Below are 23433 nucleotides of genomic sequence, written 5' to 3' on the forward strand. Positions count from 1 at the left end.
CATTAAGAAATCAAAGGTGTCTCACTATCGAAGTGTATGTGCCGGTCACTGATTAACATCTAGAGATCCAAAATTTGTTGTTTTTGTAGCAGTTGGAGTTGAGATGATTTTACAATCCTCTTTACATCTTTTGCTCTTCTTGTACTTCTTACCTTATTATCTTATGCTACTTTCTCAGGTGATTCCAATGACTGAAGTATGTATTAAAGAATTGCCAACAGAGGGAGCTGGTGCTAAAAGTTCCTACAAAGGAACAAAGCTTAAATAACAAGACACTTGTAACAGGCCAAGCATTCATGCTGCATTATGTTGTTCACCTCTATAATCTTAAATATACAGATCACACCACATCTTCATTTCTGAGTTTGATGTTTTATTTCAGGCTCAGCGGTGGAAATCTGCATTCATACAAAGTACTAAATTCAAATGCTGAACAGTATTTTGAACACATTGCTTATGAAGAAAATAATCAATTACAACCTGCACACAGACACTTAAAATAACGGAGAAGCAGTAACCAAAGATTTACAGTGACGTGGATCCAGCATTAATCACAAAACAATATCACGTGGAGTGACGGAGTGAGAATAAACAAACTGGCAATACGATGGAAACTAACAGTGCAAACTTAAATCTTCCGTGTACGATCATTTCTTTTACCAGGTAGATATTTTCTAAAATGTCTCTTTCAGTCAGTAGTTCTACTTTTAAAGATACAAAAAAATGGCCCCTGAATACAAACATACAGCAGGTAACCATGTGCATGCACTCATGTTTTTGAATGAACACCAAACTTTGGACGGTTTCTATTTTACTCCATCCCTGTTTCTACCCTGAAGCATCAAGTGCATAACTCAAATGTCTGGATCACCAGACGTTTTCAGCACTTCAACACACTCGCCGTCCTGCTCTGCAAAGACAGACTTTTTCTTTTCTGATCTGTGTTGTGGCAGTGCTGTTCTGTCCTGAAGACTATCTACTGTCTCTCTCGTGCTTCTTGAGAGCACTCTGTATATTTCCTGTCACTCCTTAACCTGTGGAAGAAAAGGGCAAGTCCTCTTTCATGTCTGCCAATGACCACCCGTCATGCTTTGTAACCTCATCGGCCCGAGTACAAAGAGGGGAAAAAAACCATCCGGGTTGAAGATAAACAAATACATTCAGGAGTATCATGCTAAGGCAGAGTTGGCGGCCTTCCCTTGTCTTTAGTGGGCCTGTTTTACCTCGTGTTCCCTCATCCTGTCTCAGAGGAGGATATTTTTGGACACATCTGTGTCACCAGTGTGTCTCCAAGACAAAGCGGTCTTTATACATACACGTTTCTTATCCGCGTCTCCCTCAACACAGCAAACAGGTCAGTTCAAATCAAACCTCCTGTGGAAGGTACCTTCTCCACATGAAAACATACTAAAAAACAAAATGTTATTTACCCCCATTACAAACACCATCTCTTTACAAAGAGATTTACACGCCTTTATAAACACTGAAAAGTCCATTAGACTATATATTCATACTGTTTTTGAAGGGGGCAGCCCATGATCGTATTGTTTTGGCTATCAAATGTTTCAAAAATTAATATTAAAGAACTCATGACATATCTTCATTAATAACAGATTCCCCTTAATGGTGTTCTAACTTAAAACTGTGTCCACAGTTTATCTTGTTTGTGCCTCAGATTTATAAAAACCAAAGGAAAGGGGACACAAAGGACAGTATTCAGGTCCCTTTGAAGCGAACACTGCTCCCCTGCTCCTTTTAAAACGGAGGTTACTCAGGGAGGCAGAAAGGAGAAACGAAGATGTGAAGAAGTGTTTTGGTCCACAAAAATGTTATCACTGTCCTGCGTTCGAGGACTACACGCCTCCTCATGCTCCGGGTGTCCCGGCTTGCTGGCCCATGAGAGGCTCACCGCCCTCCATGCCGTCCAGGGCGGGGGTTATCTCATGCTCTGCCGTGATCACGATAGTGGTCTCATCCACCAGCTCACAGGTGGGGTTGGAGAAAGCCGACAGGGGCAGAGTGATCCTCTGCATCTCCCGCTCATACACTCGCTGCTCATGCTGCTTCTTTAAGTCCCGAGCCCTAAACACAAAGAACAGAGATTCATTATGTTCATCAATAGTCATGAGATCTAATGTTAATAAAATAATATTGATTGTAGTTGCTTTAAATCATTCCCCTCGGCTAAAGATTAAAGCTATCATGCAAATTAACAACCAGTGCCAAGTCAGATTTTGCTGTTATGATAAAAAAAATAGGTATCATAAGTGGTCTTGTGGCTGATACCAAGTACAGCACCGTTTTGGAGGGCCACCCAAGCTTAATATTCAAGAAAAGGAGCTTCAGATAACATACTGTAGGTAGATAACAGAGGCTGTTATTACAAGTGCCAGGTCTGCAGTAAAGGCAAGGGACAGATGGTGAAAGGGAACAGAGAGCTGACAAGCTGGCGAGGAGTTCATCTACTCCAAGGCAACGCAGTGATGCGGAGCAGCATGAGGCTGCTTTCTACTGATCTGGAGCCAAAACAATATAGGCCTACTCTTGGATTTTAAAACACTTCCAACCTGTAAGCTCCAGTGTAGCATTTCATTGTGCAACTCTGTATATCAAAAATGATTCCTTACATAAGGACATGGTTCATTTTAGCTTCAAGCACAATTCCCAGAATCTTTTCTTGCTGTCCTTCCCAGAATCAGTTTCCCAGAACTATAAGATGAATACCACTTTCATGCCTGTATGGTATGTAGCAAAAGCCAGCAACTAGTTGGCTTAGCTTAGCACAAAGACTGGAAACAGAGTGAAACTGCTAGCCGGGCTCTTTCAAAGGTAACAAAATCTGCCTGTTGGTTTAATATGAACAAAAACCAAAGTGTTGTTTTTACAGGGGTTATGTACCAGACTATTTCTTGGTCGGGAACAATAACTTTCTGGAGCTGGTTGCCTGGCAAACTACCTAGTCTAGCTGTTTCCCCCTGTTTCTAGTCTTTGTGCTAAGCTAACTGTCTTCTAGCTCCAGCTACATATTTAGCAGAGAGTGATTTCAATCTTCTCATCTATCTCTTAGCAAGAGAAAGAATACACGTATTTCCCAAAATGTCAAACTATTGATTTAAATCACTTTTATAGGTTGCTCATTAAGAGATGTTAAAAGACTGATTACTGCATGACAATTTGATATTTATTACACTGGGGTGGTCCAATTGGCATAGATTCAAAACACTTGCTCATCAATGCAGAGCCTTAGGCTTTTTAGAGTGTTACTTGCAGTGCTTGTGTTATGGGAAGCCTGATAGGGATCTGTGTCCTTGTCAGTGCACTACCTACTCCTACTGGTTGGTCAAGAGCCTGTTCCCAATGGGAGTAAAGTATGAACATGTGCATGCATTGCATCATCTCTGGCCAGGAGGAGTCTAGAGTGAAAGAGTCAACTTCATAAATATTGTAGAAGTCGTATGGTAGTCTACAGCCACTCCGGGCCAATGGAGGGCCAGTTGAATTGCAAAGAATATGGGCATGCTTGCCACACAACTATCACATTACTCAATGTGATGTCACTGTATGCTGAGGGCAGTTATAACCCCCCTGACATAATCTGCTATGACCGGGGCACTGCTAATCAGATTTGACAGCCAAACACAGACCTGTAAGGGCATTTTGTGCTGTGCCAAAAGGCCATTATTTTGCACATTACATAACTGCAGTGAATGTGCAGGCTTCTCCATCCAATCCAACCCTCTCTTCTCTTTCAATTCTATACAGTTAGAATGCTTAAAATAGACTGCAGGCATTTATCTTCCTGCCATGTTCTTCCCCATGTTCTGTTGTGGTTGTTAAAATCGCTTCATTACATCTACGCGGAACAACAGAGAGCATCGTTGGGGAATGTGAACAACAGCTGATGCCCTAAACTCAGGAGACCATTAAATATGCATGCTATCACGTGTTTTAACTAATCATACTGGCATTTCTCCTGCACCTGTTAATGCTTTGAATCACACTACATGTGCCAGTGGATAAAGGAAGCCACTAGAAGGCATCACATTTTTACTTTGTGTCGCAGTTACAGCAGATGTACACACATAATTGACATTATGACATCCCGGAATCAGATTAAACGCCTCTTCAAAGCGAAAAAATAAGTAAATGCTCCACATTGGGTCCTTTTTAATAAAATTACTCTAAGACTGAACCAGATGATTGATGATCTTGCGATTTAGATACTGACCTCTTATAGAAGTAGCCTAATGTGATGCCTACTCCGAGGAGGATTATAATCGCCATCATGAGGATGCCGATGACGTAGCCTGAAAAACAAAAGGAAAATGTAAAAGAAGTTAAACACTGAACATGCAAACTGAACACAAATATATTGAGTTAATTTAGCAATGCATCATTTATAGCTAAGGTTAATTCAAACTGAAATTATAGTGTACCACCAACATCATATACGTTTTCAGAGTTATGACAACATACCGAGCGTGCCAAGGTCCTTTTTCTTTTTGGGTCCTGTGCGCGCTCGCTGGCTGATTCCCATCACTGGCTGCACTGCAGCAACTTCTCCCTGAGAAGCTCCCGACTTGGCCGGCTGAAAGCTATCTGTGGAGGGAATGGTTCCTGTTGGCTTGAAGGATTCGGCCTCTGCTGCTACAGTAGAGGCTTGGTCTAAAGACACAAAATAAACAATGCCAGTGTTAAACAATATAATGTGTTTTAATTGATGCTCTGAGTTGTGCTTCTGTTGTACTGCCAATGGAAGCCAAATCAAATTAAGAAGTGAAATGTTGAACTAAAACCTCCCCTAGAACATGTCTCCACACAGAGTTGGGGTGAAATGAAGAATGTACTGTAGTATAAAGTTGTAGATTGATTTTGCCATATGATTTATACCATGGTATCTCTCCCTTTAATATCTCAGGGCTATGTTTGAAACCAATGAGCAGGACTGCTGTACGGCAGCTTAGTTTTGGATTGTTCTATGATGTTTGCATCAATGTAATGAGATGCCTTCACTATCAGTTAATGAATTTGCTGCATTAGCCAGAAAGGTTGTGTATGTCAGGTTATTTTGTCCATAAACAGATTTCCAGAAGATGTCCTTTATCACAATATAAAATATAATAATATATATTAGTGTATAGTGTGTGGAGACACTTGTTGTAGTAATGCACTTACTGGTGCATCATCTGGACTGTGTGATTTCCAATTACTGCCTTTCCAAAAACCTCCTAACCAGCTGGAGGCAAGCTGACACTCTGGCACTGCTCTCATGAGGTTAGAACATAAATCAGTTTGAGGTAAGGACATGTTCTTTTTTCTTCATATGTGCCAGACATATATGGTCTCTAGACTCTGCATGCTCAACTCTATCTCAGGAGACAGGAAGTTCAGCTTGCAGATGTCAACATCTGCTCTTTAACTCATTTTCCATTTCCTCCACACAAGTTGTTGTTTACGAACTCTGGAGTTAAAGGGTGTGCAGTCATGAACTGAAGCAGCCAATTAGCTGCTGTCTCCAAGCAAAGGCTTTTCTTCTCGGCCAATGAGCTGAGGTTAAGGGCGTGGATAATGACGTTCCTCAAACTTAACTTTCTGACTGCAGGCCTTTGTTATTGTGTGACTTGGTTTGGCTTTCAGAGACAAGAAGGAAACAAAGGGCGAAGTAGACGAGTCTTCTCGCAGTGACTCTTAAAACACATGTAAAGTAAATTGTCAGTAATCCATTTTGCAAATGGTTTATTTGTGGAAAAAAAGAAAAATACCTTTTTTTTTTACTTTTTGGTTGAACCATAAAGGTTTATATTTTTTATAAGTTGACTGCATCCTCTCTCATCACACTTTTTTTTGGTTTTGAACATTTGCATAACTACAAAAAATTCACCTCATTATTTCTCCCTAAAATAATGTACTTCTTAAAATAATGAGAGCTGTACAGGAAAGAGAAAGTAATTATAGCATCAAGAGAGCACATCCTGAGAGAAAAGTTGTCATTTTAGTCTTTTAAAGCTGGGGTTCTAGCTTTCTACAAATGCCAACTATACCATCCAAATGTTTTGTATCCAATTATTGTCATGTACAGTGTTTACCTACCTTTGCATGTGTCAACTGCACAGAATTGTTTCTGGACTGTCCAATCTGGGCCAGTAATGTAGCACCATGGCCTCTCAGAGGAGTCTGGGTTTCGGCAGTAATTGTGATCTCCCACACCTACAGGAGGAACGATAAAAACAGCACACGTCTGTTACTGATGCCTCCTGGAAATATAGGCCTGTCTCTGTCTGTCTGTCTGGCCTGCTGAGTGGCTAAACCACTGCATTCATCAAACATTAACACTACTTCATCACAGTACAATGAACAGGCTTGCCGTGAGAACAAAGAAAGAAAATGACAGCCGCTGCATAATAGAAGCAATTTAACCCCATAAACAGATAACTCTGTGGCTGTAAATGTCAATCCTGTCAATCCCAATCACTTTACTCCTCTGCATGTTTGAGAAGACTTGCAATCCTGTGGGGAGCTGTATTATTACCCTGCATCAACATATCACCAAAGATGTAAGAGCTGTTTGTTATACTGTAAGGAAACTGCTGTACTATCAACATCAGTGACATTTTAAATGGCCCGTTTCCTGTCTTCAGCATGACTCCAACAGCAGAAAACAGGAGAGGAATTACTTCATTTACAAGACATCACAAGACACATCTATTCAAGTTGTTTACCTGTCTGTGAATCAGGATGGAGTTGAACATCATAGTCTCTAGTGGTGTTGGTCCAGTTTAGACAGGTCAGACCTGAGGAGGAGCTCTGTTGTTCCCCTCTGTACTCCAGACCATTGGATCTCATGCAGTCTGAGAAAAACAACATAACATGTGAGCACATGCAAGTGATTGTGCAATCAAAAAGAAGAGAGAAAAACGATACATGTAGCCTATGTATGTATTTGAAAAAGTAAATCGTGCTACATTGTAAACCGTTATTTACAACAAATTAAATACAAATATAATTGCCCATAATGTGTCATTTTACCTTTTTTATTTCCATTTGATGCGCTGCTCTCCACCATGGACACGCTCAGAAAAACGTGCAAGGAGAAAAACATTTTGCAGAGCTGACGGGCTGAACTAACCGACAACATGGTGCGCTACTGTTCTTTTTCTCAAAAAATGTAAACATTAAAAACGTATAAAAAAAATGTTTTAAATGGACGAAGAGCCTGTGCTAGATATGGATCAGGCACACTGCTCCTCTCGCTGGAGTCCCAGCCCTTGTTTTTGTCAGACGAGCTCAGCTTTCTTCGTAAACAGTCTTCTGTGGGAGGAGGAACTGCATGCCCTTTGCAGCACAAACCTCAAGGTCCTAAAGCCTCTCCAGGTTCTCACACACACACACACACACACACACACACACACACACACACACACACACACACACACACACACACACACACACACACACACACACACACACACACACACACACACACAGGAAAGAGTATCAGCTACTAAATAGTCTGGTAACTTATCATGGCATGCAGCCTTTGAGAATAAACCGTAGCCACAAAACAGTCAGCAGGGGAAGACAACTCAGTTCGTTCACATGTTTGATCAAGCTGCAAACAAAATAATTCTATAATCCATCCTCAAACCTTTTTCCTTCTCCCTATCCAAGAATAATGCCCATGCTTATTATATCTTCTGTCTATAAACAGCTGCTCTGCTTTCCATTTTTATTTGAAAATAAACGGTATCATTCATCTCTATTTTTAATCCCCATCCATCTCCAAAGTCTCATGGCTCTAAGTGTTTGGTGCATGTGTCCAAACCTCCAAAGCCAATCTTCCTGTTTCCCAGGCTTCCTCTCCATTACATGAGGCCTGTTTTTCCACAGGCCTTGGTCAGAAGAAGAGGACTTTACAGATGCATGCCAACAAAGGACAGCCGCCAATTGTATTTGCCTGTATACTGCATTTACATGTGAAGCTGTATGCTCACAGCAGAGAGGCCCTGTGTCATTTTTGGCTGACTGGTAAAGAGGGCAGCCAATGCCTGAGTCGGTCAATGTTCACTAAGCCACTTTTCAAATAGATGCCTGCCCGGTTTTCAGGCAATTACTAGAGCAAACACACAGCATCTGTCTGGCACTCTCCATCACACTGCTCATTCAAGGGTAACAGGGGGCAGGAGCCTCTCCCAGCATGCACTGGGTGAAACCACAAGTCACTAGAGACCATTAAAAGGGTGAACACATTTGGAACTGAGCCAACTAATACCTATGGAAGAAAAGAAAAGAAATAAGCAAATAGTTGAGAAAAAAAAAAAATTGTCATGTACGTCAAAATTATGAGCTGAAAGTAAAAAAAAAAAAGTTTATGTTAAAAGTATATAAAAACCTAGTCATAAAAAGTGTATCATGGCTAATTCTAAATCCGTTTTATCCGTTTCCCGGCAGAAATGGACTTCGATAACTACCTGAACTGAGCTGATGTTGAGTCATTCACTGAAGTTGGGTGAAGACTATATCATAATTTAAATGTACCATTTTATCACTCTGACTGATTTTGTTTTTGTCTATTCATTTTGACTTACCATGAGCGTTTTTGTTTTATCATAACTAACTTTTCAGAAATAGACTTCCATAATACCTAAACTGAGCTGAAGTAGACTGATACAGTCAATTTGATTTGAGACTTTTTGTCAGGAGAGGAAGCAATGGCTAAAACCTGTCACACCTTTGTTTATTGGGGATTTGAAGCTTTGGAAAATGAAACTAAGTAGCATTGATAGTATGAAGGACAAACATGTTATTACAATAGTTCATTTGATTATATTCAGAATCTTAAAACAAATCTAAATGCAGTTTCTTTTGAAAAGCATTTAATTCATTAAAGATCCCATGCCATGGTGCTCTTTGGATGCTTTTATATAGGCCTTAGTGGTCCCCTAATACTGTATCCGAAGTCTCTGTTTCTTTCTTTCCCGAAAGTCAGCCCTTGGTGCAGAATTACAGCCACATGAGCTATCCTTACTATGTGCCATTTCTGTGTCCGTAGCGGTCTGTAGCTATTGACGAGGAGAGGGGAGGGGGAGCGGGGGGGGGCAAGGAGGGTGGGGGTGTGGCCTTGACCAACTGCCACTTTGCTCGTTTGAAAGCCATGATGTCTCTCTCATGGGTGGGCCAAATTCTCTGGGCGGGCAAAGCAGAGAAAGGGGAGGTAACCTTGCTCCTTATGACCTCATAAGGAGCAAGATCCAGATCGGCCCATCTGAGCTTTCATTTTCTCTTAATGTTAAAAAACCTCATAAAGTGAAATTTTCATGCCATGGGACCTTTAATATTGTTACTGTAGTTCCATCTGTAGAATAAAAAGACTTGACTCTGGCATTTTTCAAGAGAGCAAAGATCCACTGGCTACTTGAGACCCAACATTGAGTGGAAAAACACTCTTGTACGCTCCAAATGGTGCACACATCTGTCTGTCTGTCTGTGCATGCACACACACACACACACACACACACAGGAAAGAGTATCAGCTGCAAAAAACTTCTTGTATCTATCCTTATTCCCTGTTGCCATACTATTAAATTAGCAGGCTTACTGAGACACTCTCTGTAACAATAGCAAAGGCTTTTATGATGCCAGATGGTCATTTTCCAGTTTTATACACACTTGGCCTTCAAGAACGTCACAACCTTGTTTTTAACCCTTGTGTTGTCCTTCGGGTCCCAGTGACCCGAAGGACAACACAAGGATTATGTACTTCCCTTTACTTTGTTGAGAATTGCTCTCTAAACAAGGGTTAATACAGCACCTTAGTTCTTGTTTGTACAGCATTTTGGTCAGCTTAAACTGTGTTTAAATGTGTTCTAGAAATAAACTTTACTTACTTACTTTACAAGAAACAGGGTTTAGAGAGCAATTCTCAACAAAGTAAAGGGAAGTACATAATCCTTGTGTTGTCCTTCGGGTCACTGGGACCCGAAGGACCACACAAGGGTTAAACTCACTTCACAAACTTTATTTTCAAGGTTGAGGCAGAAGACACAATATTGCACACATTGTTCAAGCAGATTCTGATAAGATTTTGTCTTTCATCTGCCCTTGTTTTCAGGCATGTTGGCAAGATGTCAAGCACATGTTTTTCTTGCCTTTGTCTGGAAGTAGAGCAAAGTTCAAGCCCCCCATTATTTTAAAGGGTCTGTGCTCCTAAGCTTTGTCTTAAATGACTTATTGAGGAGGTGGCCAGAAGATCGTTGGTTCAATCCCCGGACCGGCAGGATAAATCTGAAAAGCATTAAAAGTAAAAAGCATTACCACCACTAAGCTGCCCTTAAGCTCAACCACTCCAATGGAGCTGCTCATCAGACACACACATCAGGCCAGCAGATCAGACTGTTGTTGTACTGGGCAGCTTCCAGGTGTGAAAGTGTAACTGTGTGAATGTGATCAGGGCGTTCCTGAAAAAGATAGCATTACTCTCAGTGTACTCCCCCTTTAATAAATGAAGTAAAAAAACTGCTGGTTTACAGTCAGATGTTAAAACATTGGTTGTGTAGACACTATTACTATTAGATACTATTACATTTTTTTAAACATGTAATCACCTCTGACAATACACTATGCCATGAAAAAAAAAAATTGTGAGGATACGACAAAAACTTCCATGTACATTTATTAATAAGTAGCCTAACATGGCCAACCATAGCATGTACAAAGTCATTCACCTCAGTGTTTGCCTAATACTGGGAGCCACACATATCAAACAAAAGCAGTGGGCTATCTGGTGATGTAAGACTGCTCCAGTGTGTCGTATGTTGCTAAGCAACTGATAGCTCTCTATTCGATCCAGTCAATCACCTTCAGCCCTCATGTGGTTGGAAAATGGACACTTATCGAGGCAGAAGGTCTCTAATGGAGCATCAAAACATACATTATATTCCCCTGCTGGGCACCAAGCAGCCAATTTCTGCAGACGCTATCACATTACATCACTGCGTCAGTCTGAGCTCTGCTACTGTACCTCCTGAAACATGTATGGACATGGAAAACAACTTAGAACAACAGAGGACAGGAGCGCTGCTCTGGGAATAAGAATATATAAGCATATTGCTTTGAAGTGATGGTGATCATAAAGACAGACCTGGGGCTATTCCAGGGGCTGTACCTCTGCATAAAAAAAGATTTATTATAAAAAATGGAATACGGCTTCAGAAAATGCAATGTTATAAACTCTTATCTAAAAGCACTGTAGCAAAAACAGGCCTCTAGACCGTATGAGGGACATGGCACCTAATGCCCAGTGGATCTCTTCTCTGACTGCAGCCATTTACAAAACTTAGTCAGCCTGTCAAGTGCATGGTGTACTGCAGCATCAGCAGTTGCACTACTCATTCAAGACTGGAGGCTGCACATGTAGATGTCATAAGCATTCTTGAAATAACCACAGCTAATTTCATCCCGGGCCTCATCAACCAAGAGGCTTTTCCTCACTGAGTGTACGGAAAAAGGCCCTCGTTCCGTCATTGTGGCAGCTCTCCAGCCACAGCAGCTGTTACAGCAGAGGGGAAGTGGACACCGTTTGGACTGAGCAGACTACAAACTTCCTGTAAAGTCATGTGCAGCACTGAAGGATCATAAAGGTGTCGCACATCATCAGATGTTTTCAATAGCCGGAGGAGAAAGGCAGCCCTGGTGAACAGGCCACACAGGGTGCCGTGGAAACGGGGGTCCACGAGGAGAGCCAGCCAGGCCGTGGTCAATGTCTCAGCTAAAGAGAGAATAAATATTCACATTGTTAACACAGGACATTTAGAATATACCACAGCTCAACCCACAACATCTTATTTTCAGACTGACAAGCTAATGTGCTACCTGGCTGGAGCTCTTTGCAGACTTGAAGGCTGTCTAGCACCTGTGCAGCACTCTCCTCTGCCCATGCACTCAGGCTCCGTGCCACAGCAGAGGATTCAGAGGATTTTTCAGCCATCTGCAGCAGGTAAGGCAGCACATGTGCACACATCACAGAGGGCTCTGCAAACACATTGGCCTCATCCTGTTCGTACAGGCTGGAACACCTGAATAAGACCGCAATAATTAAAGTTAAGCAACACTCCATTTAAGATTGCTCGGTTTGTTCATGTTTATTGACTCAGTGAGGTAACACACCCCGTCGTCTCTGAGGCCTCTCTTAGCACAGATCTGAGGTCAGGCTGAGGCAGGTGACACAGCAGCACCTCCAGTGTGCCAGGAGTATCCCAGCATTCCTCCAGCAGCAGGTCCAGTAGGAGCGGCAGAGCCTGGTTGACCTGCATAAGGTAGACGCTCCTCTGGCTTTCTCCTTTTCTCGCATGGCGCAGCAGGGAGATAAAACAGGCCGCTTTCATCCTCACCTGCTGGCTTTGGTCCTGCAGCAAGTAGAGGCCTGTGTTGATCGACCTAAACCAGAAAGATTCAACATTTAAAATTTCTGTTTCTGTATCATTTGATTGACAACTTTATTTGACTTCCTTCACACCTGATCATGATGGCAGGCAGAGTGCTGCGGCTCATTAGAGGAACTCCAGCCACACACAGAGCTTCAGCACACGCCATCCTGAGCACTTCAGGGGCATCTGGGGACCGGTGGCATTCCAAAACGCTACACCAGCGCTGGAACACGGATATCTTTAGACTGATTTACACAAAGATAAGAAGAAAGTCAGAGCTGCAGGTAGAAGTGTTCCAGTACAGTATCTGACTCTATACTGAAGTAAGAAAGACACAACAAAAAAAAAAAGTAAAAACCTGGAGTCTGAACACTGGGAAAGCAGCAGACTTGCAGCATACAGAGCCTGCGACAGAAACTCTGGTCCGCCTCGCTGGTCCTCCAGGTCCCCGAGCAACAAATCCAGACACTCTGGCAGAACTGGCTCCTCCAGTGGGGTCGACTGAGGAAGATGTTGATGTAAAGTAGCATCACCTCCGGCCATCACTGTTACCAGGGCTGCGAGGTAGGTCCTGCGGTACTCCAAACTGTGGCTCAACAATGCCTCCCTCAGGTTTGACTTGAGATAGAGAGCATCAGTATAGTTCTTTAATCTGCTGTTCTAAAATGTGCTTTTAAATGCCAATCAAATAAACCCAGACTGGCTTGCACTAGGCATCATATAAGGGATATATAATCTGTAATCTGAAAACATCACTACATATCACACTAATGCAAAGAATTTATTTTTCTTGCAAATATAAACAACTCGAGCACTTTACTAAGATTATTTCAGTGGTTTCCTAAACAAAACACGTTTTACTGTACCATTATTATAGTAAAACAAATACATGAAAACAGGATGCTCTAGTCCAACTAAATTATGTAATAAATGTAAACAAGTGCTGCAAAATAAATGACTAGGACACATGATCAGTAGTGTCTATTTTTACCCACTGTCTGTAGATATGCAGTATCACATCTTATCAAGCTTGTCTTAAAGAGAGGTCACTCTATCACAACACAGGATATACATAGCACAACTGGGTGGTCTAGATAATGTATCATGCTGCAGAGTTTATCTAAATGACCTACATGAACAGCAATAATAAAAGCTTATTGACACACCCTGTCTTGTCAGAGTGAAAAAAGATCTCTCAGCCAGATGGCTTTGTATTTACATTTCCCCAATTTCCTCCCATTGTGCTATAAGAAGTTCGTTACACTGAAAGCTGTTAGACAGGTTTTTGGAAAGGTTGTTTTCTTCATGCTTAAGTGTACGGAGCAGATCATGTCTCACCTGCAACACCCTATGGATCACCTCTTTCAGGCCGGTCTGCTGTGAACCCCGCCCATCCACCACCCACGTGACCAATGAGAGCCTGAGATCTGGGCTCGCTGCAGAGAAGTTGTCCCAGATTTGACATGCCCAATTTAGATCTGCACACAGAAAGTGGATGGCTTGTTGATGGAAGGATGGCAACCCGACCTGTGGAAATGACATAGATAAGCCTTAGAAAAAATATCTGTTGGGGCTTCCTGGTAGCCTTGTTGTTAAAAGCTCCTGAAAATGTATTTTCTCAAACAGCTTCTTACAATGAGTGATGGGGTCCTACATGAATGCACTATTTTCTGCCAAAGTTAGAACAGTTTTGTACGGAGCCCTGAAGCGTCACAATTAGATTTTTTTCTTCTGAATTACCTCGCAATATGTTTTGTGTTACTTTTATGTTACTTTTAAGTCATGTATATTTAATGTATTAGATAAATATTTACGATTTTGAGTCTAGTTTTTGGGACTTTAAGATACTGAGCATTTCTATATAACTACATATTCTTGACTAAAAATATGCAACAGTTAAAGTTTAAGTTCAGAAAAAAAAACATTCTAAAAATGTATTTATCATGAGTTTAATACTTTAAAACTCAGCTAAGCTGCTTCATGAGGACGTGTCAATGTAGTTGGATCACATTTGATTGACAACATAAGTCAACAACCACAAAATGTCATCATAATTTGATTCAAATGTTGCTAACTCCTCGTTTGTGCACAGAAATATATGTCACGTTTTTCCAAAAGAGCCCCGCTTACTAAAAACCAGTGAGAAGAGCGCAGACAAAACCGCACAAACAGAAATATCCTGAAATATGTGAAATAACCTAAATTGTTCAAATGCTGGCAGAGAATGCTGTGTTCATGTATGAATCCATTACTTTTAGTAAAATGCTGATTGAGAAAATAGATTTAAGGGTCTTTAAGACCAGTACTATGTAAATGCAACGTCCCCGGTTCATTTCTGGGCCACAGACCATTTCAGCATGTCAACTCTCTCCCCATATTTCCCGACTATCTATGTTTATCTATACTATCAATAAAAGGCTAAAATGTCCAACTAAAAAAAAAACAATGTCTATATTTTATACATGGGTGTCACACACCTGAAGCTCCTGTTGAGGGGTCTGGAGGTCATGCAGAAGCGTGTCACTGAGCTTTGACAGGTAGGTCTCACAGCACAATCTTCTGAGTGAGTCTGCCACTCCGAGGTAGGCCGCCCTCACTAGGGGGCAGCGTTGAGCTTCAGTCACCAGCCACATTGAGGTATCCACCCGGCGCAGCACCTCACACAGGTCAGCTGAAGGGGCACTGGGAATAGAAACACAGCAGGGATTCAAAGACAGTGTCTGATGAATGAATACACGGGGCATTTTAAAAGCCTGAAAGTGTCTGATGAATTAATAAACAGCTCTTTTTAGTCTCACCTGACCGTGCAGAGAGCTCTCTTTAGAGTAGCTTTGATCTGCAGCAGCTGTCCGTGGAGCCGGTTGTGACAGCAGCGCTCCTGTGGACTGGGCAGTTGAGCCGTCAGTTTGATGAGGATGTTCATGTACTCTGAGGGGGGAGTCATGGCAACCAAAGCCTTCGAGGCCATCACTCTCACACTGTAAATAGGACTGGCAGACAGCTGGAGTAAAGGAGGCAGGAAGTCTGACAAAGTTCTGGCAGAGGGAAACCAGAGAAGACATTCACTCGGTCAAATAATATTCAGTGTGGAGATTCATAAATGTACAAAACTTTGTCCTTTCCCACTGCTTTGTATGAATACAGTATATAATGCTAATCTAGTAAAGAAATAGTTAAAAATTGAGCGTAAGCTAAACTGACAGGCCGCTGGCTCCAGCTACATATTTATTGTACAGACATGAGAGTGGTTCTTATCTTACTCTTGGCAGAAAGTGAATGAGCTTTTTTTCCCTAAAATGTCAAACTATTCCTTTAACAAGTGATCCTCGGCCACACCATTAAGCTCAAATAATCTGTTCATTTTAATTTTAATAAAATACCAAAAAGAAATTTATTCATTTATTTAAGTTCCTTCTTCACTAGTAAAGGTGAACAAGTTATTGAATACACTGATCTAACAAAAACCTACATCCTTTAGGCCTGGATGAAAGCCACGGATATAAAGATGAATAACAGTTAACTTGACCAAACTGTCTAGTGATAAGTAAACAGTAATCACTCTGTTAAGTCTTGGACACCAGGCTGGAGTTGTGCTAACAGAGTCAGGACAGGGAAGAGCGAAGGTTGGAGGTGTAGCTTGGCCTCATTCGGTGGGCCCTGGAGGTCTTGTGCTGCCCCTGTCAGTTCGCCCAGGAGGAAGAGCTGGAGCCCAGGGTAGTGGAAGAAGAAGGAAAGCGGGGACATGCAGTGCTGGGTGGGGCCACCCTCTTCACTGCTGGGCCGCTGACCGAGCATTCGCGAGCACAGAGAACCTGGAAACAGGTTTTAATTACTGTAGTATCAGGGGTAATAATTAGAGCTGAACCAAATAGTCGATTAATTAACTATTTTTCATCGTGTCAATAACCTTTTAAGTAAACATTCACTGGTTTCAGCACTTAAAATTTGAGTACTTGCTAGATTGTTTTGTCTTCTATGATCGTAAATTGATTATCTGAATAAATAACAACTGATTATTTGGGTTTTGGACTGTCGGTCATGCAAAACATGCAATTCAAATTACGTTGGGCAGTTTTTAATTGTTTTCTGCTATTTTATAGACTAAACGATTAGCCAATTAATCAAGAAAATAATGGGCAGCTCAATCGATAAGCTCTAGCCCTTCATATTACAAATACAGCCTAAAACTCACTGTAAAGTTGCAGAGCAGCATTCCTCATGGCCCAGCAGGGAGAACTGAGCAGAGTGAGTGACAAAATGGCTACAGCAGGAGCAAACTGAAGAACAGCTACTCCCAGACCAGAACCACGAACCAGGGCCTGCAGAGTGTGAACCGCACACACCTGCAAAGGAAAGGACAATTATGTGACCACATCTGTCTTTGTGGTTCTAAAGACTAATATCCTTATTCGTGTTGCTGTGTATAAACCTGTGGCAGGTCCAGTGTTTGGTCCCAGTCCTCGGGTAGAGGGGTTTTGGCTGTCTCCAGTAAGATTTGCATACTGTGGGCTAACAGTGGTCTTGCTTTACTGGCCTCCTCTGCTGACACAACGCACAGGATGAGCATAGGCAACCCTGCAGCCCGCCGGGTCACAGAGGTAGAACGAGGGGACCGCACAACCTGCAATCCCTATAAAGAGACAGGAAAGGAAATATATCTATAAGCCATAGTTTAACATCTCAAGTTATTCATGAAAATGGCATACAAGCATTTATCACATCTCACTTGTTTCAGCATGTGGGCTGGGATATCCCTAAGTTCTGGATCACTGCTGCTCAATAAAGAGGCACAGAACTTGGTAAAGCCTGCACAGCATCCCTCTACTGCCCCCTGGTGAACAGAAATATGCTGTTCAGAAAGTAACGAGAGTTGAGGTGACTTAATGCTTCTAAATGGATTCATAAAACTTACCCAGTGACGACATTTGAGAAGAATATTTTTGAACACTTTTGATGCTCTCGTTAGATCCTCTTTTGTTAGGAGGCACTTGCTGGATTTGGATTCAGTGAGAATTTTCTCCACCAGAGAGCCTAAGAAGATTCCTATTTCCTGATGAGAAACCATGAAAGCAAGTCATTTCGAGAAGAAATACACATGCAGCAAATACACTCAGCTGAAGTGTCAGGTTTCTGCCATCTTCCTAAATGTTGAATCAAGTATCCCATTATGCATCTTAAATGGTGCATCTGGTTCTGTTTTACCTTGAGGGAGACCCAGCAGCAGGTGAGTACGAGGCTGTGCTCCTCAGATAGCAGGACACACTCCTCTCCATCCCCCCGGCCTCCTCCAGACTCTTGGGCTATCAGAGAGCTGATGGCGTTTCCCATATCACAAAAAGAAGGGGGGGCATCTAAGACAGAAGAGTGATTTACTGTGGTGTGTGTGTGTGTGTGTGTGTGTGTGTGTGTGTGTGTGTGTGTGTGTGTGTGTGTGTGTGTGAAATGTAGTGTACTTCATCCACAAATCAGTATTGTTTCTGTAGATCACTCCATTACCCTTTTCAGTGGCACAAGCATCCCGGTCTCCATACAGAACACCCAGCAGCAGCAGAGACATACTCTCCAGCAGGACCAGCAACTCAACGGTCAAACTGTGGTCAAGTGTGTCTGACACACTTCTGGGTGCCTCAAGGAAACACCTCTGGAGGGCACTTAGAACAGCTGGAATATAAGTGATGAGAGGATTTAAAGCACTGAACAACATTTCTAGGGCTAAAGCTCATTTATGGTAGAAATCCGAGGTTGATCTCACCATGTATAGGCTTGGTTCTGGCAGCAAGCATCATGTCAGCCTTGGCTGTCAGATAGTGCTCCTCCAGCTCCTTCACCAGAAATCTGACCATGCAGGGGGCCTTGGGGTGACTTCCACCACTGACAGTTATGTTACTGCTCAACCTGCAGGCGTCAGGCTGGTCTTGTGATCTACAGGAAGAACAACTTATTATCATTCGCATCTAAAGCAGGCATAATTCTGAACGAGGGTATGTAGGAGGCAAGGCTTACTTCTGAAAGAGGACCTTCATCATCAGTGCTCCCATCTGAGCCTCCTGCACCCGAGGACTGCACAGAAGCTGTTTGGTTCGCGTGAGCAGCACTTCAGCGATGTCATCTGGAAAACTGGGTGGGAAAAACCTCAACAATAACCCAGCTGAGAGCTCCCGAATCTGTAAAAGAAGAAGAAAAAAAAACTTGTATCAATTCTCTAAAAATATGATTCAACCTCAGTCTTTGATTTGAACAATTTAACAGAAAATGAGTTCAGTTAAAGCTATAGTGCGTAGTTTCTGTCTCCCCCATGAGGAATTCTAAGTAATGACAAAAAAACTGCCATTGCATCCACATGATACAAGCCTTCTGTGATCGAGCAACACCCCCACCCCTCCTCCACACAGTTGTTAGTATCCAAGGACGACACCAAGGATTAAAAAAACATGGGCTCTTCAGAAGAGGTCATTATTTTCACTCGAGTTTCTGTGTAGGAAAGTCGTTGGACTACACAATCTTCTGAACATAGTCTTACTGAGAAATAGAGAGTTATGTGGAGCTGATCATCTTAATTAGCTTTGTATCAACTTATGTGGCAATAGCTTGAATGAAACGGATGTTTTAAAAATAATAATAATAATAATAAGTTACGCAGAATACGCACTAAAGCTTTAAGGCAACTCTACCTCATTTGTAGAATCTTCTAAACAGCTGATGAGGACCAGCTGTTTTGTCCTGCAGACGAAATCCCACTGTGCTCTTTGTCTGGCACAGTTAATAAGAGACGCCATATTCGCTGGAAACACAAAGCTCATTTAAATTCCAAGTCAAAATATTTTAAAACAATACAAAGTTAACATTTGACAGGAATTACGCAACAAATTTGTTTGGCCATTTTCCAATCACTGGTTTTCCAACCTTACCTGGAGGTTGTCCCTTCTTTTTGTCCGGCCTCCAGGTGTCTGTGCAGGTCTCCAGCACTGCAGACAGCAACAGTAACGCAGTCTTCTTCCTCTGATAACTGTGTCCTGGTGCCAGATAGCTGTATGGAATCTGACCCAACCATTCCACAAACCCTATATGATATACAAAAAGGTTGGACGCCAAGTGTTCTCATCTGTTATCCCTGTCCGACTTGTAATTTAGTTAGCATTAGAAAAAGAATACAGAGATGTATACCTTCAGTTGAAACGTTCCGTATAGGCATATGATGTTCATAAGAAACCCCAATACACAGTATGATAAATGTATATCAGTCTGTACACCAGTACAACAGTATATTGTTGTGATATAAAACAGCAGCTGTCAGTTATCTCACCTATTCCCTGCTCCAGTATGTCCTGATCCCTCTCTGAGTTTTTGCCATCTCCTTTCTTTTTGCCCTTTTGTCCTCTGACATGTGCCAAGCAGCCATCTCTGATACGAACCAGAAACCTCTTCACTCCGGCCTGAAAATGTTGGCGAAAAGGTGAGGACTCGCAGTTCAGGTTCTGAGGAATAAACATCCTCATTATTGACATCTCCTCAGTGGTTGGAGTGTCTTTGGTCTTTGGGCTGCAGCAGAGTAGGTTGAGAGCAGCGAGACGGACTTTGTCATCCGCAGATCCTAGGGCAAGCTGGAGGGTTACAACGGTTGAGCTACCCTGCAGAGCCCAGGGAGAGCCTCCAGTCGTGGCTCGATAGGCGCTCATGATGCAGGCCCAGGCGTGGAGGTGTCCAGGGGCTGATGAGTCCAGAGAGGCCAGCAGAGGATCCACAGCAGAGGGGAAGACTTGAAAGGTGCAGGGTAATAAGTGTGTTGAGCTATTGTTCTGTAGAAGAGTCACATTAGACGTCAGCGCCTTATAAAGGACAGGCCGCCAACGCCTCGCCCACTGATTGGCCAGCTCCAGCTCAGTGTGGGACGTGGACTTCAGTGAACCTTCACATAGCTCTCGTCTCTGCTGCTGGATCAGACACTTGTAAAGCTCCGATCCACATGGTGACAGATGATTGGTTGACAAGCACTTCAGGAGATGATTGGGTAATTCAGCATATTGATCCAGCACCTGATGGATTAAAGAAATGTTAAGTCATCATGAGCACTACTGACTCCAATATTAACACTGTAATAACCTTTAATCCTCACCATGTCAGTACCCAGATACGGCAGCAGGGCACAAAGGTGATGATATTTGGCTTTGGCTTCACAAGGTAGTTTGATTATTCGCTGAAGTAGAGTAAAATAAAGAGTCTTCTTCGTGTCACAAAACTGCTCACAGTCCATCTCATAGAGGTCCAGCAGCAGACAAAAGGCAATGCGCACAAACTCTGACACACCTTCCACCTGCCAAGGCACAGTAACACAGACGTCAATGAACAATCCTGGCAGTAGTAGGTCTTCAAATGAGGTCCGCTATGTGACATGGCTCAGAGTATGGCTGACTCACTGGACTTTCTGCATTGGTCCATATAATGTGAATAAGCTCTTGCTGTAGGCTGCTGTCGACAGACAGAAGGCAAACTCCCGTCATCTTCCAGATATCAGCCAGGCATTCTTTCACTTTCTTCAGCCACAGTGTTAATGCTGCAACAACATGCCATGTTTGAACGGGTGATATTGCCATTTAAGCACACGAATAAGCAGCCTGGACATTACCCACCTTCAAAGGCAAAGTAGTGACAATCCAGCTTCTCCTCACACAAAGCATAGACCAGAGGAAACAAGCCTTTCAGCAGTAAGCACATCTGAAATGATGGATTTGGTAATGAAAGCAAGCACAACAGAAGTTAAACATGTTTTTGAAACGAGTTTAAACTAGATTTACTTCTGTGGCATCCAAATGTAAACTTAGCAAGATGTGAGGTCGACAGCATGTCAGGAGGCCCCTGCTCACAGCCAGCCTGTCCACTCCGTCCTTTGCTGTGGGGCAGCACTGTGCCTGGAGAGCACCAACAGTCAGCAGCCAGGGCTCTGAGACAGAACAGGAATCAGGAATAAGAGGAATTTCTAGGCATTCATACTCAGTTTTAGATTGTAGTATATATATACAGGGTTCATACGCATTTTAACCAATACTTTTTCCATGACTTTTTGGCAAATTTCCATAACTATGTGTTCCTGAAAATGTCAGTCGACATTATACAATAAGAATACAAATCTGTGTTAAAGTTTACCCTCAGAGGTTTAACTATAAAATGAATGACAATGTATGTGGTTCATAGTGGGATTCTTAATATCGCTCCCCGAATAGAATGTTGAGGTTAAGACGACGTGAAAATATATTTATTAATCACATATTATTATGCTGTGATAAAAAAAAAAAAAATTCCATGACTTTTCCAAAACTTTCTAGGTCTTTTTAGGTTTCCAAAACCTTTCCAGGCCTGGAATTAGCATTTTTTTTAAATTCCATAACTTCCAGGTTTTTTCAAAACGTATGAACCCTGTATATATAGCTTTTATGCTTTTTTGGATATAGTTCAACAGAGAAAGAAGTATATTTATATTTTACCCACATGGGCACATACCTGGACAAATTCCAAAATGTGTCAAGCAGTGTTGGTGGTAACTTACCTAAGTGAGAGACTTGTAGCAGACTCCAGGCAGCAGCTTCTCCAGCTCTGCTCTCTGATGCTGTGTTGATCAGCATGGCCACAGCAGTGCCTGCCAAAAGACGAGTGTCCCTGTTGCAGCACTGTAAGACAGGACACACTGACTGATGAGATGAAAAGAGATCTATCTTTTGAATAAGTGACTCTGAACTGATAAATTGAGTAACCTTTCCAAGTATTATGTCCATAAGAGCCTGCAGGATCTTCTGCACTGCTGGGCCCATGTGCTCCTTGTCCCACACTAGAGGAGCCACGTCACTGGACAACAGCTGGAAAATTTGCAAACACACCTGCAGAGATCACAGTTATCAGGTCAGTAATACAGAACACACAGCAAGTCTGCAATGGACTGATTCATGAAGCTCATCATGTACCTTGACAGCAATGTAACACAGTGGCCCATCTCTCAGGGATTCTTGTTGCAATACAACCGGGAATAACTCGGACAATTTATTCAGAAAAGACAGGAATGACTCTCGCCACACCTCACGACCAACAGTGCTGTCTTCCAGGAACATACAAGCTAAAAAAAAAAAAAAAGGTAAAAACAACAGTAAGATGATAAAAAAAACTTACATATGAAATTAGTGACATGGTAATAACACATTGTCTTTAGCCTGCACCAACCTCTCTGCAGATCCTCAAAAGACAATACCTAAAAAAGAAGACGAGGTAAAAGTTATCTGCAGTGCCTTTGGGCAAACATACGACAAACACAAGTGAAGTGAGAGCTCTGTACCTGGTCGCTATGGACTATAGATTGCAAACAGTGATGGGTTTCTCTAAAAACCATTGGGTGGTCCACCTTTGCCAAATGTTGCAACATCTGTCAAGCAGATATACATGTCAATACGTCAATAAAATGTTCAATGAGTTTCCATTTTGTTTCCAGCATTGTACGGTGAACAGACATACTGCAGGGCTGACCTGGTCCACTTTACGACAGGCGGTGGAGATGTTGACCATCTGCAGTTGCATGGAGATGAGGAGTCTGACAAGAAGCAGGAGACGACTCTCCTCCAAAACATGAAGCTGAGCCTCTGAAAGTTGTCGCAGCAGCTGGACAGCCTCCTCTAAGCAGCGCTCCTTACATCTTTTCACACTACTCCTGTTCATGCAAGCATAACCATTCAGTCATTATCACACCTTATTTAAAAATGTGACAAATACTTAGTTCTCAAACATGCTGCGGTTAACTTATAAGTAGGCTACCAACCTGGAGGATTCCGATAGTTTGTCAAAAAAGAGCCTTAATGTGTGGCTGACATTTTCATATTCTTGATCCTCGGTGATCACACAGTCTTGCAGACTTGTCATCAGTTCTTCAAACGACAACATTGTGTTTTATTAACTCCACTGCACAGACTACACATTTGTCAAAGCAGCCAGCAGCAGCACGGTGGCACGTTGGTCACGTGATATAACTCTCTTA

General features: G+C 42.3%; 2 protein-coding genes across 2 annotated transcripts; both read right to left on the bottom strand.

The window, feature by feature from the left end:
* Positions 1-352: 352 nt before the first annotated feature.
* Positions 353-7135, bottom strand: pik3ip1 (phosphoinositide-3-kinase interacting protein 1). The gene is made up of 6 exons (XM_039804117.1): positions 7027-7135; positions 6720-6848; positions 6091-6207; positions 4477-4665; positions 4229-4307; positions 353-2082 (listed from the first exon to the last, which is right to left on the bottom strand). The coding sequence occupies exons 1-6, from the start codon at positions 7133-7135 to the stop codon at positions 1866-1868; spliced, it is 840 nt and encodes a 279-aa protein (XP_039660051.1). The 3' UTR covers positions 353-1865.
* A 3338-nt stretch (positions 7136-10473) lies between these two features.
* si:ch211-225b11.4 (thyroid adenoma-associated protein homolog) lies at positions 10474-23406 on the bottom strand. The gene is made up of 31 exons (XM_039804202.1): positions 23218-23406; positions 22929-23109; positions 22741-22827; positions 22629-22656; positions 22376-22524; positions 22169-22291; positions 21964-22084; positions 21215-21360; positions 21050-21134; positions 20837-20973; positions 20536-20733; positions 19726-20455; positions 19331-19483; positions 19094-19203; positions 18426-18586; positions 18175-18344; positions 17919-18083; positions 17625-17773; positions 17335-17472; positions 17149-17253; positions 16852-17052; positions 16615-16765; positions 15982-16234; positions 15221-15457; positions 14900-15104; positions 13761-13949; positions 12781-13040; positions 12512-12667; positions 12163-12432; positions 11869-12071; positions 10474-11764 (listed from the first exon to the last, which is right to left on the bottom strand). The coding sequence occupies exons 1-31, from the start codon at positions 23337-23339 to the stop codon at positions 11517-11519; spliced, it is 5631 nt and encodes a 1876-aa protein (XP_039660136.1). The 5' UTR covers positions 23340-23406; the 3' UTR covers positions 10474-11516.
* Between the last annotated feature and the right edge of the window lie 27 nt (positions 23407-23433).

Source organism: Perca fluviatilis, chromosome 6 (assembly GCF_010015445.1).
Source record: "Perca fluviatilis chromosome 6, GENO_Pfluv_1.0, whole genome shotgun sequence".
Taxonomy (NCBI): Eukaryota; Metazoa; Chordata; class Actinopteri; order Perciformes; family Percidae; genus Perca; species Perca fluviatilis.